We start from the raw sequence: 18,157 nt of genomic DNA on the forward strand, positions 1-18,157 counted from the left end.
AGGTTTTGCTGAGCTGCATGTTGAGGTAAGCAGACACGTGTAGATCTCACTCACCCTGGGGTTTTATCCAGCCATGTTGAAAAGGCTGTTGACGTCCTGCACGCTTTAAGTTTAAGTTGTTGTGCATCGTCCCTGAGCTGGGTGTAGTGTTTATATTCAACAGCACGACTCGTGGGCCGGGTAGGCTGCTGTCCCTGCTTCAGAGGGGCGGGCAGGCTGTGGGCTGCTGTCCCTGCTTCAGAGGGGCGGGCAGGCTGTGGGCTGCTGTCCCTGCTTCAGAGGGGCGGGCAGGCTGTGGGCTGCTGTCCCTGCTTCAGAGGGGCGGGCAGGCTGTGGGCTGCTGTCCCTGCTTCAGAGGGGCGGGCAGGCTGTGGGCTGCTGTCCCTGCTTCAGAGGGGCGGGCAGGCTGTGGGCTGCTGTCCCTGCTTCAGAGGGGCGGGCAGGCTGTGGGCTGCTGTCCCTGCTTCAGAGGGGCGGGCAGGCTGTGGGCTGCTGTCCCTGCTTCAGAGGGGCGGGCAGGCTGTGGGCTGCTGTCCCTGCTTCAGAGGGGCGGGCAGGCTGTGGGCTGCTGTCCCTGCTTCAGAGGGGCGGGCAGGCTGTGGGCTGCTGTCCCTGCTTCAGAGGGGCGGGCAGGCTGTGGGCTGCTGTCCCTGCTTCAGAGGGGCGGGCAGGCTGTGGGCTGCTGTCCCTGCTTCAGAGGGGCGGGCAGGCTGTGGGCTGCTGTCCCTGCTTCAGAGGGGCGGGCAGGCTGTCGTCATCGCTGTTGCCCAGCTCCTCTCCGGTCCCCCCACCCCCTCGTGTCGCCTAGCACACAGTGTGTGTCGCTGTCTGACCTCCCTCAGCTCCAGAACCACTGTGGTTATCTGGAGTCAGGCGCGGGCACACTTCACGTTTGCTGTGGAGCGAAGAAGTTCTGGTATTTAGTTGCCGTCAGGATGGATTGCCTGCTCTACTTTTCACTCAACTGGAAGCTTCAGTCAGTGGACCTCTATCCTGCCACCCTCTCCCTCTCTACACGGATGGTTTCGAGGCTCCATGGCTGTATGCTGTGGATCCGTATCGTTTGTGTACTCCACTGACTGGCTCTGTAGCGTCCCCACAGTGTATGGGCTGAGAGGAAGTGAGTTTGGCAGATGTGGCTGGAGGACGCACAAGTCTGCACATGGTGCTGGGGTCAGATGAATGCAGCTCTTTGTTCTCCCAGCGACAGACAGCAGCCGCTCTCTGCAGCACCCCACCTGGCCTGGTCATTCAGCAGACAGGCAGACAGGCAGACAGGCAGACAGGCAGACAGGCAGGCAGGCAGCTTTAAAAAAAACACAGTATATGCTGGCTCAGTTGGAACTGTGATTTAGATGATGATCAGATGATCTCCAGACCTGGAGTGTGTGGCTAGCGGGTGTTTGCTTTCCTCATGCACTTCAGATGGAGATGAATTCATTGTAATGGACTTGGCCTCTTTCACTAACTGTGGGAATTCCCTTTGCAGCAGTTGCATGTTTTGTGCGATGTTGTCTAAAGAGAATAGTAAAAAATGTAATGTCAAACTGACAAATTGATTCAATTTCATAAAACCCATTATTTTTTAATTGCACAGTCTCTCTGTTAAATTTATTTTTAAGCACCTCATTAAAGATGAATTAAAATCCTTCAGATAGTTGTTCATGTGTGCATCCTTAGATAAACAAATAAATCCCAATCATGTAACCTTGATGATCATAAATACAAAGCTATATCTTGTTAGAGACTATTATAATTATTGGATGAAGTATGCACATAACTATACAATTTCTAAGTCTCCCTCCTCATATGAATCAGTTCCATTTTAAAAGGTGAATTTCATCAACAACTTCAGTGTCTTGTCACTCCCACCTGGAACCCAGATTCAACTTGTGTGTCAAGCCAATAGCATCATTTATTTGTGCTGAGTAACTTGAACCCGAGTCGGCAACACTAATGCACTAAAAAGCTTCTTCAGCTACTGCCCAGCCCTTGTCTGGTCCCTATGAAACTTGATCCTTCAGAGATTCAATTTGGCCAAATCACAGCAACAGGAATTCACTGGACTTCCACACAGGGAACCAACTGGAAACCTGCCTAGATCCATGTTCCCTCGTCCGTTATGGAACAGGAAAGCAGTGGGAGAGGACAGAAGTTCCTCTTTCTACACTTGAAATGCATTTTTTTGGTGTTGTGGGCCTGGCTTCAGTCATGAGATGAACATCTCTTGTCACCATACAAACGCAGCGAGACTCATCCCAGTACTGGTGTGCCTGTCAATGCAAGGAAACATGTCAGATAGTTAGCCTCTCAAGTCATCTCTGCAACTCAACTCCTCTGGCTTGTGTTGGTTGCCTGCAGAAGGAGATCCTTCCGAGGTGTTTAGTGGTGTAAGTCGCCACACTGGCTGCTTGAACACGAGACGGTTGACTTGTGTGAGCGGTGATGTCATAGCCAAGGGCTCCCATTTGCTGCTGGCTCCTTGGAGGTTGTAGCCCCAGCCCTGCTGGAGCGCTCTGACCTCCTTTCCCTCCACAAAAGAGGGCTGGCTTGTCCTGCCCAGCCCTGCCTCCTTCCACCAAGACCCTTGCGGAGGCAGGGAGGGAGGGAGCAGACACAGTAGATTATTACTGTGCTTCTTCCCCCGATCCTTGCCCCGCCCATCTCTTGTCAACTTTAAACTAGATTTGACCCAGCTAGCGCTACAATTGACCAGCTAACGCTACAGTTAACCAGCTAGCGCTACAATTGACCAGCTCTAGCGCTACATTTGACCAGCTAACGCTGCAGTTGACCAGTTAGCGCTGCAGTTGACCAGCTGAGCTACAGTTGACCAGCTAGCGCTACAGTTGACCAGCTAGAGCTACAGTTGACCAGTTAGCGCTGCAGTTGACCAGTTAGCGCTGCAGTTGACCAGCTGAGCTACAGTTGACCAGCTAGCGCTACAGTTAACCAGCTAGCGCTACATTTGACCAGCTAGCCCTACAGTTGACCAGCTAGCCCTACAGTTGACCAGCTAGCCCTACAGTTGACCAGCTAGCCCTACATTTGACCAGCTAGCCCTACAGTTGACCAGCTAGCCCTACAGTTGACCAGCTAGCCCTACAGTTGACCAGCTAGCCCTACAGTTGACCAGCTAGCCCTACAGTTGACCAGCTAGCGCTACAGTTGACCAGCTAGCGCTACAGTTGACCAGCTAGCGCTACAGTTGAACAGCTAGCGCTACAGTTGACCAGCTAGCGCTACAGTTAACCAGCACCTTGGTGATTGCTCTCAGGCTCACGCAGGACTTGATGCAGGGAGCTGGACTTGCCATGGGCATGTGAATGGGAGAAGGGAGGGAGGGGGTGGGAACAAGCCTTGTGACTCTCCCTCTCTCCCTCCCTCTCTCTCCCTCTCTCCCTCCCTCTCCCTCTCTCTCTCTCTCTCTCGTGCCCCTGCTTCCCACTCTTCCTGGGGAGTGGGGCAGACTGGTCCTGGGCACTTTGACTTGGGCGGGAGGGAAGGGGGCAGTAGGTGGGGAGTAAGGTAGCAGGTGATTGGGTAGAAGCTCCAGTGACATAGATCTGTGCAGTCAGGAGAGCTGTGCACGAAGAGAGAGACTGCACAGTCTAGTTACCTCATCTCTGCTGCAGCGCAGGGAGGGAGAGGGGGAGGGAGAGAGAGAGAGAAAGAGGGAGGAAGGGAGAGGTTGCGTCGCTTCCCAGCTGACATACTCTGCCTGGTCAGATGCATATTTCTATGTTTCTCACAAAGAGCCTCTTTTGCAATGCTGTGCGCTCAGCCCTACATGGGCTGCAGAGCTAGCTCCAACTCCCAAGTCAACTGTGCTCTGAACACTGAGGTAAGTCTTCATCTGGGGGGATGAGCTGCTTATTCCTCGTCACCAGGGTTTATGTATCTTCTGATCTTTTCACATCTACATGAGACCTGGCTGAAAATATGCAATTTTTTAGGACATGGGGCTCGGTGCTTAAGTTTTGCCAACATGCATACTTTTGGGTATTCGTCAGTTGCTGTAAATGTGGGTTAAACCATTATGTGGGTCAAAGGATGTGAAGTGTTTTTTATTTTTAAATGTTTTACATGACCTGCAAAGCGTGTTTGTCTCTGACATCTTGCTCAAACACATTCTCTACAGTTCCTTTGTCTGTCTTTTCCACTCGTGAGAAATCAAATAGGAAATCCGGTTTGTTCCGGAAGTTTGTCTTCGTACCCACCCTTCCGGGGACTAAAGAACGTCTCCGAGGTGGCAGCTGATTGTGTGTACGTTCCTGTTCCCCTCCACAGGTGATCAAAGTGTACAATGAAGACAACACCAGCCGAGCGCTGGAGGTTCCCAGTGACATCACTGCAAGGGACATCTGCCAGCTGTTTGTGCTGAAGAACCACTGCATCGATGACCACTGCTGGACCCTGTTTGAACAACTCTCCCATCTGGGCATAGGTAGGGTTTGCATTGGTTATTCCTGTGCTTCCTGTGACTGTATGGCGAGGCCCTGAGAGCTGGGGTTCCCCACGGTGTTTGAGGCTTGTGTCCGGTGTGTTCCTGCTGATGGGAGACCTGCAGGACTGAGGAGCCGTCAGAAGGGAAGATGTCTTCACACTGTTGCACACGTTGCATAAGTCACCCATCTGTTGCCTCCTTCATTTCTTTCATCCTGTTAGCAGTCTATTTTGGTGATGTCTGTGATAATTGCTCCGGTTGGAATGCTTCTCTTGCCTGTAATTTAGGTTGGTTACCTTTTGTTGGTCCTGTTCTTTAATTCATGTATTAAATAATAAGCTGCTCCTATTGAAAATACTGCATTTTGTGCTTCATCATGCTTAGTTCAAACAACGTCTATTTGTTCATTGTTTTACCACTGTAGTATAGCTCTGTTTATAAAGATGGTTGTCAAGTCAAGCCACTGCACCTCTCTCTTTATACGTGACTAACATCAGTGGGACCAGCCCACCTACTGTACATTGTCACGCCAACTGACTGTTCATAAAATATAACGGCTCTGTATTTCACAATGAATGGCTGAACCTGAAGTTTGGGTCAGTGACTCGTTGACTGTATCTTGACTGGGCCTGTACAGGCTCTGGATCTGTAAACCATTATTGCTGTGCAGCAGTTGACTGCCTGCTAAGGGCGACTCTGCAGATATTTATTTTTCATGCCTCGATTGTGAGATTGAGTAGTCTTCAGTGGTGAAGTAATACCTACAGGCCCAGTCCTCATTACTCCTATAACTGGTTACTGATTTACACTCTGTAGAGAAATGTTGATCATTAATCTCTGTGAAGCAAAGTCATGTTTCTGGATGAGCCAAGTGATCTGTGGGTGGCATGCTTCATTGTTAACCTCCATGAGGTTGTTAAGAAGCGGAGCCATGTTCTGTGAGGTGGGACTTTGGTTTACCTGCCACTTCCACATATAAGTGATTGTGCTTTTTATTTTCTTCGAGCTAAAAGGCTCGTCTTCCTTTTAATCTCCCTGTTTTCTCCATTTTCTTTCTTTCCTTGTTTCTAGAAAGAACCATCGAAGATCATGAATCAGTCATGGAGGTGCTGTCTAGCTGGGGCCTGGACACTGACAGCAGGCTTTATTTCAGGAAGAACTATGCCAAATATGAATTCTTCAAGAAACCCCTGGTAATTGCACTCAGTCATCAAATTGTTGTTTCTCCCAAATATGTTTCGGTCCAAACTGATCGTTGGTTTTCATACTATATATATATATATATATATATATATATATTTTTAAATTAAATTCACCCTGATAATTGAGTATTGATGTTTTATATTGGTAGGATTTCTTCCCAGATCACATGGTTTCGATTTCAAGTGAAACCAATGGGTTGATGAAACAGTGTGAGCTGGTCCAGGTAAACCCTAAGCGCTCCACAGCCAGTCATCCTGAACGTTTGGTGGACTTTCAGGTCGACCAGTTGTGGATTCTTTCTGTGTCCCGCAGACATTTTTGAACTTGAGTACGTGTCCAGAAATCCACGGCCACCTCCATGCCAAGGAGCAGGGCAGGAAGTCTTGGAAGAAGTTTTATTTTGTGTTGAGGCGGTCTGGGCTGTACTTCTCCAACAAGGGGACTTCCAAGGTCAGTGGAAATGTTTCCTTATTGAATCAACTGTTTTTAAGTCAGACTAAAGCAGATTAAGTTGTTTCAAATGCGGGATGGAAATGTCCTGATAAAATCCCAGGTATTAACCGCCCTGCTTGTTGCAGCCAGTGTGCAGAGAGGGATCCGAGTGGGACCAGATACCTCTGTAGGATCAGGTCATGCATATGCCTGTCAGGTTAGGAAGGTACAGTAGGTACATTATTGTCCGCCGCCTTGTGGAACAGGTTGGCCCAGGTGTCTTTCAGGCCAGACCAGGCTTGAACCATCCTCTACCTGCACAGATCCACACCACACCCCATCTACCTGCAACTTCACCAAACACTCGTTGAGACTAAGGAAGCACAAAGCTGTTCAGTAATCACAGGCTGGTAGTTTATAAGTCACTGTAAGGCCAGCACTGATTTGACTCCTGTTCGTCCAGGTTGTTTAGTGCCAGTTATTCAACACTATACTGTACCTGTCCTGTACTTGAAACCCTGCCATGAGGAAGTGAGGATTTCAAACCACACGAATGGCGAAACAATGGCGGTCTTTGTGCTGCTGCGCTTGGGAAATCTCTTTCACCTTGGCTCCGTGACAGGGTTCATATTGTCTAAATAAAGCGGCCTTATCACTGGGTCACATTCTGCTTCTATCTGTTTCACCACATCTCCATACTAACCGCACCTTGGGTGGAGCACGTAACAAACGAGACCATCGTATTCCTCCATCTCCGTAGTGGAGGCTGCTGGAGCTAGTGTAGTGTTCCTGAAGGGACCAGGCCCAGGCCGCGCATGTTGTACTGGTGGACATTCACTGGAAACAATGCCACTCGAAGTGAAGTGGAGAAAAAAAGAATCAATACAAGGAGTTGTTTTGCTTTTATTAAGTAAATACATCTGTGACATACAGCCTCATCCATGCTGTGCAGTATTTCTATGCCCTGTCCTTATTCAGGGCAGCACTGCAAGGCCCCCATGACCTCCTCCATCCCTCGCACAGCAGGGTGGAACACTGGGCAGCCCAGCGGAGGAATGCTTCTGACCCAGGACATGTGGGTGGGGGTGGGCAGAGAAGGAAACTTGTTGGAAGAGACTGGTGGCTTGATGGGCACCTGGTGGTACTGTTGTGTAAACACCAGAGGAAGTATTGGTTTGATGGTGTTTTGTTTTTGTCTCCCTCTCTCCCCCCTCTCTCTGTTAATTGTCTCTCTGTCCTCCTTTCTCTCTCGCCCCTGCTATCCACAGGAACCAAGACATCTCCAGTTCATCGCTGAGTTCAGTGACAGTGACGTCTACACACTGCTGTCAGCCCGGAAGAACCACGGTGCTCCTACAGACTACGGCTTCTGTGTCAAGGTACTCTGTCACGTCTGCCTTTCAGGATGGCCCTCAAAGACTTACAGCTTGACCAGTGTAGTTCTGAGTCATGACCAAAGGTGTGCGTGTTTAGTCCAGTAAAGGGGTTTCCTCCCGGGACCTGAAGCTGCTGTGTGCTGATGATGAACAGACCAGGACCTGCTGGGTCACTGCCATGCGCCTGTTTAAGGTCAGACATGCACGTGTTCACACACTACACACACACTGCACACACACTCACTACACACACACTACACACTCAGTACACACACTCACTACACACACACACACTCACTAAACACACACACACACACTCACTAAACACACACACACACACTCACTACACACACACACACTCACTACACACACACACTCACTACACACTCACTACACGCACACTCACTACACGCACACTCACTTCACACTCACTTCAAACTCAATGCACAAACCTGTCACACAGCCTTGGGAGGCAGTCGGTCCATCAGTAACAATAAGACAACCCCAAACCTTTTTTTTGTTCTGGGGAAATGGAAAGTCTTCCATTTCTTTCCTTCCTTCTGTAACTGGGTCTATGTAGCACTTGGCTGTAGTGTTTTAGTTATCTCTAGCCTCAGTAGTGAAATGTTTGTTATCTCTAGCCACAGTAGTGAAAGTGTTCCAGTTTGATCCATCCTCCAACAATAGAAATGAAGTCAAACCAAACAAGGAAGTTTACTGTGGGTCATCGCAAAGAGAGCTGGTGAGGTTTATGTGGGGTGTGTTTTGTGTTGCAGTATGGGATGCAGCTGTACCAAAACTTTGTTCAGCCACACCAGAAACAGAAGTCTTCACCAATGGTATGTAGTTTGTCTCAGTCATAGCTGTTATCAAAACAGTAAAAAAGCCTGCATTTAAATTCTAGCAATCCATTTCCCTTTCCTTGTGTATTCTAACACTGACATTGCAAGCACAAAGAGTATTATACTGGCTGTGTCCCAAAACTCCCTCGATTTCATACTCAAACGGGAGTATTCTCATACAAGTAAACATAAGATCTATTTCTGTTTTTGGAACATGGAGGAACCTCTGCGATCTATAAATAGCCCGTGATCAGCTGCTCTCAGACTTACCAGCTCATCACCTCTGTCTTGATGTCAGAGGAACGCAGGGAGCGCTCCAGGCAGACAGGGCTCCAGGCAGACAGGGCTCCAGGCAGACAGGGCTCCAGGCAGACAGGGCTCCAGGCAGACAGGGCTCCAGGCAGACAGGGCTCCAGGCAGACAGGGCTCCAGGCAGACAGGGCTCCAGGCAGACAGGGCTCCAGGCAGACAGGGCTCCAGGCAGACAGGGCTCCAGGCAGACAGGGCTCCAGGCAGACAGGGCTCCAGGCAGACAGGGCTCCAGGCAGACAGGGCTCCAGGCAGACAGGGCTCCAGGCAGACAGGGCTCCAGGCAGACAGGGCTCCAGGCAGACAGGGCTCCAGGCAGACAGGGCTCCAGGCAGACAGGGCTCCAGGCAGACAGGGCTCCAGGCAGACAGGGCTCCAGGCAGACAGGGCTCCAGGCAGACAGGGCTCCAGGCAGACAGGGCTCCAGGCAGACAGGGCTCCAGGCAGACAGGGCTCCAGGCAGACAGGGCTCCAGGCAGACAGGGCTCCAGGCAGACAGGGCTCCAGGCAGACAGGGCTCCAGGCAGACAGGGCTCCAGGCAGACAGGGCTCCAGGCAGACAGGGCTCCAGGCAGACAGGGCTCCAGGCAGACAGGGCTCCAGGCAGACAGGGCTCCAGGCAGACAGGGCTCCAGGCAGACAGGGCTCCAGGCAGACAGGGCTCCTGGGAGGGCCGGGGGGCTGGGGTCGGCCCGCCGTGGGTTGGTGAGCGGAGGTCACTGGTAGAAGGAGGGACGGGGGGAGTGGGGAGGCTGCCAGGGGCCAGGGAGGGGTCAGAGGACTGAATCCCTTCTGTAGATGCAGCTGGTATCTCCGGCAGCTTAGCAGCAGTGCGCTGATCCACCGTGCCTCTGCCACGCTTGAAGGTGCTTGATCACAATCCAAACACACTGCAGCACGTCGGGGAGTAACGTGGTTGTTGCTCTATGATGTATGATTAGTCCGTATGATTAGTCCAGGGTTATCTTTACATCGTCTGAATCTGGGCCTGGTGGGGAGGGGGGGGGGGTTGGTCTTCTAAGAGGATTGGAATGTTTCTATCCTCAAAGTAAACACTAATCACTTTGTTAGAGCTGCCCATAGGCAGGGGGGCTGGGAGGGGCTGGAGGGACAACTGGGGCGGTTTAGACACTCCTGAGTAATCCTGATAAGACGCATTTTCTTTAGTGTGTGTGTGTGTGTGTGTGTGTGTGTGTGTGTGTGTGTGTGTGTGTGTGTGTGTGTGTGTGTGATTATTCAGAGCCACTGACTATGACAGCTTAAAGGACTACAATCAATGCTATGTGCCCATGTGTCATTCCTTTCAAACCCTCCCTAATCCTAACTCAATGGAGTGCATTCTGCCTGGAATCATCTAGAAACGATAAGTCACACTTCTCGGACACTAGATGGCAGCTTCCCACTGCAAACACACAGCCTTAGTCAATTTCTGGTAAACTGACTGAATCTATTGAGAATAGTATGGCAGTATTGTCATTTTATGACGACTAAATCCATTAACTTGTTGGGGTGATTCTTCATAATCAGTTCTTCTTTGTGCTGCCTGTCAGCTGAATATCCTCAGAAGTGGATGATGTCTTGTGTGCATGTCTGACCGATGTTTCATGGGCTCCTGCAACAGCCTCTACCAATCACGTTTTCAAATGCAAAGCTCCAGACTTGTGTTGCTAATGCCAGTATGCAGTCGTGACAACACGCCTCCCTGGTGGAGTAACGCCGCCCTCATGTCCTTCCAGAGGAGCATCTCTGAGAACTCGCTGGTGGCCATGGACTTCTCGGGGCAGAAGAGCAGGGTGATCGAGAACCCGTCGGAGGCGTTGTCTGTTGCCGTGGAGGAGGGCCTGACGTGGAGGGTACGCGCCTGCACTCCCATCATGCACTTCTGCTGTGGTGTACAAGGGCCGCATTCGTACAGTGTTTCCCCCTGACGTCCCTTTGGACTGGTTATTCCTCAAACCTGTCAGTTTGTTTGATGGGGAGGGAAAATTCTGTCTTTGACATGTTTGAAGGGTTTGGTGTGATGAAGGAGCAGCCTAGCTGACGTGTGTGTATGTGTGTGTGTCTTGTTGCATCTCTGTGTGTCTCAGAGGAAAAGCTGCCACCGGCTGAGCTCTCACGGCAGCCCCTCCACCTCCCAGAACCCCATCTCCATTATCGGTCTGTTCTGGACACACCACACGCGCACACCTACTGCTGTTCATACTGTATAGATCTGATATACACACACCTACTGCTGTTCATACTGTATAGATCTGATATACACACACCTACTGCTGTTCATACTGTATAGATCTGATATACACACACCTACTGCTGTTCATACTGTATAGATCTGATATACACACACCTACTGCTGTTCATACTGTATAGATCTGATATACACACACCTACTGCTGTTCATACTGTATAGATCTGATATACACACACCTACTGCTGTTCATACTGTATAGATCTGATATACACACATACATGTGTAGATGGTTTTGACATGGGTAGACAAAACAAGACAATACTGTACTGACAAAACACACGTGTACAATATGTGTGCAGTACTGGTGTTTAGGCAACCCTCTACAATGCGAGTAATCACTCGCATATGCCTCCAAATTTCAGCTAGGCGACTAAGAATTCTTTAAATTAGCCAATGGATAGTAAGTTGTTCGATTTCACTCGCCTGTGACTGAGTGAGAGGCAAATAATAAGTTTAGCGCAGATTTCAATGACGCACCGTTGCTTTACTGCAAGTTAACATGATTGGCTGCTATGACGGACGTACTTATTTTTCTGCTGCTCAATAACTAAAACACTCGCCACGCACAGAGATGGATGCAAAAAACCTACAATTCCAGTCTGAGCAGAAAATGCTTAATAATTATTTTTGTTATCAAGACGATTTAAGATTACTGTTCCTTGTTCAAATTAATCTTGCTGTGCTAATCAGCTCTGCCAACTGCGAAAGACCCTTCATTGACCAAAAGAGAATAACATCAGATGTCCTCAGCAGTCTCACATCCTCATGCCTTACATACCTGATCTTGATTTCAACAGAAGACCAGAGTTTCAGCAGTATGATGCATCATTAGCTGTGGAGAGGTGGCTGAAGTCAAGTGGCAAGAGAAAGCCATTTGCTAAAAAAAACAAAAGGGTAGATTAAATCCATATGCAACATAAAGACTAATTCAGACAGATAATGTACTTTTCTTTCCCCAGTTGTATTGTTCATGCATTTCATGTAAAAAGTCTGGCGATTAAAAAAATGACTTGCCAATGGCGACTCAAGCTTCATTGTGTCAGTAGAGGGCTGCAAACAAACAAGCTACTGTACACACACGTACAGTGCTCCATATTGTACAAACGAGATGCAGTACACATATCTACTAGCCTCCATACTAGACAGAATACACACATGCAGTACTGGGGGTGCTCCATCAACATCGCTAACGAAAGCTTCGCTTACACTAAAAAGCCCCGCTTACGTAAACCACAACTTGGACTCAAGCCTCAAGCCGTTCCACCAACAGGCAACGCTAATTCAAGCCAGACCTCAATAAGCTTAGATTGTGTGTGAGCACAAGGTCAACAGAAGTAGACCAGACCATCAAAAATAAGTTATGTTGCAAAAAGCTGAGTGTAAACCAGCAGGGCAGGGTTATTTTCAGCCGCATAACTTGAGTTTTTTGAGTTATACTCAAAAAGGGCAATATTGCCACAATTAACAAGGCAAGGGAGATGACAAACCATTGCTGACCATTTAAATTTGTAAATTGCAGACCTACCTAGACTACTTATTAACATAACTACAATGCATTTACTGATAATGAGTGTAATTTGATGAGGTGTCTGAACCCGTTCTGACGGTAAACACTGGCCGATATTCTCAGCAGGAGGTTGAGAATACCAGCCAAAAAAAGAATATAGCAGTAAGTGAAAATTAAATTTGGATGTAGGCTTGGATATAAAATTCAAAACACTGCAGAAGGTCGTGGTTTGGACTTGATGTAGGCTATTAACGTTTCTGTCTTCACATTTTCAACAAACTGAATAAACTACTCCCAAATAACTTGGCACAAATGACTTCCTGACCCTGTTTCTGCTCTCTGACATCACTTCCTGTGTTGCAGCTCTCCATATGGCCCAGCCCTGGTTCCACAGCAAGCTGTCTCGCGATGAGGCCCATCGCCTCATCACTCAACAAGGTCTTATTGACGGGTGAGCACTGCTGCATGACACGTCCACCATCACTGTCCTGTTCAGTTTCATGCCAATGACATGGGAGGGGGGGAGGGGGAATGGGGGGGGGGGGGGAGTTTTGAGCTGCAATCTGTATTTATGAGATCTATGTCTGACGACAGAGATTGGGGAATGAAGTGAGTTTTCAGCCCAACGTCTCCTGTTTGTTTCCAGAGTGTTTCTCCTGAGGGACAGTCAGAGCAACCCCAAGATGTTTGTCCTGTCGCTGTGCCACACACAGAGAATCAAACACTTTCAGATCCTACCTGTAAGTACAGTACTACTACCTTCGCACCCTTTTATCTGCCCGATAAATTCTCCTCGTGGATGTCTAACGCGTGTGTGTGCGTGCGTGTGTGATGGCAGGTGGATGAAGACGGGGACCTGTACTACAGCCTGGACGACGGTCACACTCGCTTCACTGATCTGATCCAGCTGGTTGAGTTCTACCAGCTCAACCGGGGTGTCCTGCCCTGCAAGCTCAAACACCACTGTGCCCGCATCACCCTGTGAACACCCCGCGCCCGCCTCTAACCAGGCCCACACACCTTCCCCATAGGGCTGCTGTGACACCCCCCGCCCGCCTCTAACCAGGCCCACACACACCTTCCCCATAGGGCTGCTGTGGAGAACCACTCCAGCCCCCATGCCCTGACCAGGAGCATACACACATGACACGTTAGCCACTATGCTAACAGATGTTAAACCACTGTTATCCCCCTGTGGAAATGTGGTCATGTCTTCAAAAACAATTTTCTTTCTTTTTTTTTCTTTCTTTTTTTTTATAGAAGATGAAATGTAGGTTTTATGAGAAGTGCATTATGATAAATCAGAATTGACCACAGGTGTTTGCGGAAAATGGTATTGGAGGGGGTGCATGTACTGTAGGCTGGTCTGCCGGTGGCGTGTTGGTTAGTCCGGGAGGTTAGCCCGAAGGTGGAGTTAAACCATGAGGACAAGACCCATGTTGTTGTGAAGCCACACTTCAGTCCTCGTACTGTACTGTATATATTGTAGAGCAGAAACTGTTTTCGTTCTGAAATCGGCTTACTTGATCGTAGTAAACACTTTAGAGAAATGAAAATCTGGTACCACGACAAGCGGTCTAGTTGATAGGTCTGCTGAGGTACAGCCATAATCCTTGTGTGTTATTGTAACAGTGAAGCTAATTTGTGAAACAAGTCAGGAAGGGGGTGTGTCTGATCCATCTGTTAACAAGGCATGCTGGGAAATGTAGTTCAGCACAGCTGTCATCGCATCCAGGGTACATTTCAGCTCTTGTTTCATCATATCTCAAGATATTCAGGTATTTTCTAAAAAACTATGATTGTTTTTATTGTGTTTTGTAGGTGTGAGATGATGACTTGCAGATGCCAGATGTGTGTGTTGTGTTTAAGCTGGACACATTCTGCTGGAGTGTGCACACGCACAGCTTCATACACTAGTCTGCACTATGCATTCAGCTGAAACTGATGGATTTCATTTTAATCAACATTGAAAACGCTGCACACATGCATAATGCTAACGGCAGTTAAAGTTGATCTGACAAAATTAGAGATTTACAACCACAGTGTAAGATAAATATATTGGGATTTTTTTTGATCATATGAGAATTGTTGTACATTTTAAATTCATTTTATAGTCTTTCATTTTTATTATGTCACCCATCTTAATTCAGGTAAACGTGTCCAGCTTGTGAGCTAGCTGGTGTGTGGCGCTGTGCAGCGTATGAGCTAGCTGGTGTGTGGCACTGTGCAGCGTGTGAGCTAGCTGGTGGGTGGCACTGTACAGCGTGTGAGCTAGCTGGTGGGTGGCACTGTGCAGCGTGTGAGCTAGCTGGTGTGTGGCGCTGTGCAGCGTGTGAGCTAGCTGGTGTGTGGCGCTGTGCAGCGTGTGAGCTAGCTGGTGGGTGGCACTGTGCAGCGTGTGAGATAGCTGGTGGGTGGCGCTGTGTAGCGTGTGAGCTAGCTGGTGGGTGGCACTGTGCAGCGTGTGAGCTAGCTGGTGGGTGGCACTGTGCAGCTTGTGAGCTAGCTGGTGGGTGGCACTGTGCAGCGTGTGAGCTAGCTGGTGGGTGGCACTGTGCAGCGTGTGAGCTAGCTGGTGGGTGGCACTGTGCAGCGTGTGAGCTAGCTGGTGGGTGGCACTGTGCACCGTGTGAGCTAGCTGGTGGGTGGCACTGTGCAGCGTGTGAGCTAGCTGGTGTGTGGCACTGTGCAGCGTGTGAGCTAGCTGGTGGGTGGCGCCATGGGCTCTGCAGTGGGTTTTGTTATTGTCAGTTGCTGAAATTTGGGCAATCCTGCAGAGAACCTTTTCAACATGTTTTAAAAGTAACAAATTGTAATGTGCTATAAAATAAGTGGGATTATCAATGTGATAAAGCATTGTATTTGTTCCTTTTTAACCGAGAGAGTGGTACAGTGATGAATGTCATGGACTGAAATGTTTTTTAAAGAATTTGTTGATCAGACTGTGTGGCTTCTGTGCTCTAGTTACATATCTAGAAGACGCTGCAAGATCAACACGCTATATACATTCATAAAAAGATTGCATATACATTGTTGTAGATGACATGTTAATTGCACTGTAGTTGAAACACTGGTTAAAGACAAGGTACTCTGACTGTTAAGGGCTCTAGCTGTGTGTCTCGTAGTGCTTGCATTTCTCCCAGGGCATCAGGGCATCCGTTTTATACAGCCTAAACAGCCAAGTCTGAGATGAACATGTACTGTGTATATATAAGTTATGTCTTCTATAAAGCTTTCTTTGTTTCCACTTTTTTTTTCCTGAACAACCTAACTGCATCACTCCCATCCCAGCTAGACCTCCTTTATGCCTCTACATAGCCTCTGTACGTACTTACTTAAAGGGGTAGTTCACCTAATAAGTTAAATCCATGGTTGTGTATTTAGCAGCCAGTAGATGGCACTAGATTGCTTCAGCTGGAGCTAAATGGTCAGTTCTACAACAGCATCCAGATTTGACGGGATATGGAAGCAAATCACTGATGGCAGAAGAAGTCAGTCAGTTGTTTTTACATGTCTTGTGTAATAATTATCAAGTGTAAATGACAGAATGTTCTCCTTCTTTTGTTGTAGGTAGAATAATAATAATTGTGTGTGTGTGTGTGTGTGTTGCAACAAATGTAAATGACATTCACCACCATTGGATTCATTGAATGCTTGTAAATAATGAGGAACACAATCCATAGTATTGATAGTCAATATCATGGGTGAGTAATTAATTATAATTAATTTGACCCTGTCAAACCGGTACTAGTTCACCCAAGGGTTACTGGAACCTTTACTACAGTGTTGTATGAGACTATGAATAACCTTGATATATGTTGGATTAGTGTTTAGTGTCATGCTGACAGCAGAGTATTTGGTTGGTCAGGTGTTCCCCTCATACACCCTAACCCTCATACACTCTAACCCTAACCCATACACTCCTCTAACCCTAACCCATACACTCCTCTAACCCTAACCCATACACTCCTCTAACCCTAACCCTCATACACTCCTCTAACCCTAACTCTCACACACTCCTCTAACCCTCATACACTCCTCTAACCCTACCCCTCATACACTAACCCTAACCCATACACTCCTCTAACCCTCATACACTTGTGTTTGACAGCCCTCTGTTGTAAAGTGAAACAACATCCCACCGTGAGTTCGGCTATTTCAATATCTGACTTTGAACCTTGGCTAGTGTCTTCTACGGTAGATACGCACGCTCGAGTCTTAAACGCAGCCCTGCCTTCCGAGGTCCAGTGCTAAACGTGTCTTGGATGAATTCCTGCCATTGATCCACGTGTAGCTGCAGGGGGAGGAGGACGGACATGGGGGAGCGCGAGCTCCTCTTAATGAATTCATCCAGCTCAGACTGGGCCCAATCTGCCTGTGGACAGCCTGCTGCTCTGCCTGGGTCCTCATGACCAACCACTGTTCTCTGCTAGGCTAGCCCTCTCTTAAACCTGACAAAAAAAACATTTTCTCCTTCTTACAGCTTCCCTATCTCCCTCCCTCCCCACTGGGGGACTATTCTCTATTTCCGATCTACCCTTCCGTACTCCTACTGACTACTATTCTGTACTTTAGTTTTCTACTGTTTTGTTTTGAGCGATTCTTTACAATGATACGACCTTCGTTCTTGTGAGGCGAGGTACAAAAAGTACTCGTTTAGCAGACGCTCTTATCCAAAGGGATGGACAAAAGTAATCAAGGACTAGAAGTGCGCAGTTTCAACAGTGATACAAGAAGCTGTCCTCGGTATCGTGGACAGGGAGAGGATGGTGTGTATGTTAGTCTGCTGTGTTACTGTAGACATGTACAGTATAGCCCACATCCAAACTACCCGTCACTGACATCAGTGAAGATGCTCTGTGCAACGCCTGGAAAGCTCACCATTCAACCCTGGAAACACGGGGGCTTTAAAAGGTTTGACATTATTTATGAGCAGAAACAGGCGCTGAGCTGTCATATCTTTATGTGCCGGGTCAATAAAACACATCCTTTGTCTGACATAATACTGGAGTTCAACTTAAGATACTACTATTAGTGTTTACTGTGCCTGGTACATGAGATGTGGTTATTTTGTGCTGTGGCTGGTAAATACTAGGAATGGTCTCTTCCTTGACTCTTCTGATCCTTGAACTTCTTCTGTGCTCTCTGTATTCACTGATGGTACTTTGCCTTGGAAAAAAAGCTTCTGCTAAAATGAAACAACATTTTAGATTAAGCTGACGTAACCCACAATGTGATATTCTTAGTTTGGAATAGGCTTAAATGGAAAAATGTTTGTCATTAGATACTTTCAAATGAGAATGAATGACAATGTATTACAATGCAAGCCCTAAATGCACACAAAACGGAGATGAGATTACCTGAAAAGGTAATGTCACATGGGAAAACATACATTATAACAGAATGTCTAAGGTTGCTGTCCCTTGGTGTCAATGCTGTGACTAACATATTGACGGCTACATTTGCATGACTTTCCACTCAGTGACGTACCTTGTGCTAGACTTTTTCACAGGTGAATTCTCTCTTAGAATTGTACATCCATCCTGATAAATTGTGTCTCAGATAATTGCCTCGACACAGCGCTGCCTTTCTAGTATCCCCGCTAACCTAGACATCTTTTCTTGGGGTCTTGGTTGTGGCGGACACCCAGAACCCAGCTTTGTTAATTACAAGGATAACACATGTGCTAGTCAAATAATGGATGTGGTTTGCAATTTCAAGTTTTAATAATCAATTACTGGCAGTAATTCTCTGTGGAGTCACAGGAGAGTCATTAAATCTCAAAAGGCA

At 47.9% G+C, this 18,157-nt stretch overlaps 1 protein-coding gene across 5 annotated transcripts in view; it reads left to right on the top strand.

Moving 5' to 3' along the window:
- Positions 1-15,614, top strand: part of grb14 (growth factor receptor-bound protein 14) — a 32,179-nt gene extending 16,565 nt beyond the window's left edge. For 4 of the 5 annotated variants that reach the window (XM_084689559.1, XM_084689558.1, XM_084689557.1 and 1 more), the window contains 12 exons: positions 4,291-4,447; positions 5,519-5,640; positions 5,799-5,873; positions 5,963-6,100; positions 7,351-7,461; positions 7,556-7,651; positions 8,235-8,297; positions 10,346-10,462; positions 10,697-10,766; positions 12,731-12,818; positions 13,014-13,107; positions 13,206-15,614. In XM_084689559.1, the coding sequence (XP_084545685.1) occupies positions 4,291-4,447; positions 5,519-5,640; positions 5,799-5,873; positions 5,963-6,100; positions 7,351-7,461; positions 7,556-7,651; positions 8,235-8,297; positions 10,346-10,462; positions 10,697-10,766; positions 12,731-12,818; positions 13,014-13,107; positions 13,206-13,352 (1,278 nt within the window). In that variant the 3' untranslated portion in view covers positions 13,353-15,614. Of the gene's footprint in view, positions 1-3,664; positions 3,845-4,290; positions 4,448-5,518; positions 5,641-5,798; positions 5,874-5,962; positions 6,101-7,350; positions 7,462-7,555; positions 7,652-8,234; positions 8,298-10,345; positions 10,463-10,696; positions 10,767-12,730; positions 12,819-13,013; positions 13,108-13,205 lie in introns of those variants that run through there. The other variant, XM_084689560.1, reaches the window with a different exon arrangement.
- Positions 15,615-18,157: the final 2,543 nt, after the last annotated feature.

This window comes from Hypomesus nipponensis, chromosome 23, assembly GCF_054491055.1.
Source record: "Hypomesus nipponensis isolate SF chromosome 23, ASM5449105v1, whole genome shotgun sequence".
Classification (NCBI taxonomy): Eukaryota; Metazoa; Chordata; class Actinopteri; order Osmeriformes; family Osmeridae; genus Hypomesus; species Hypomesus nipponensis.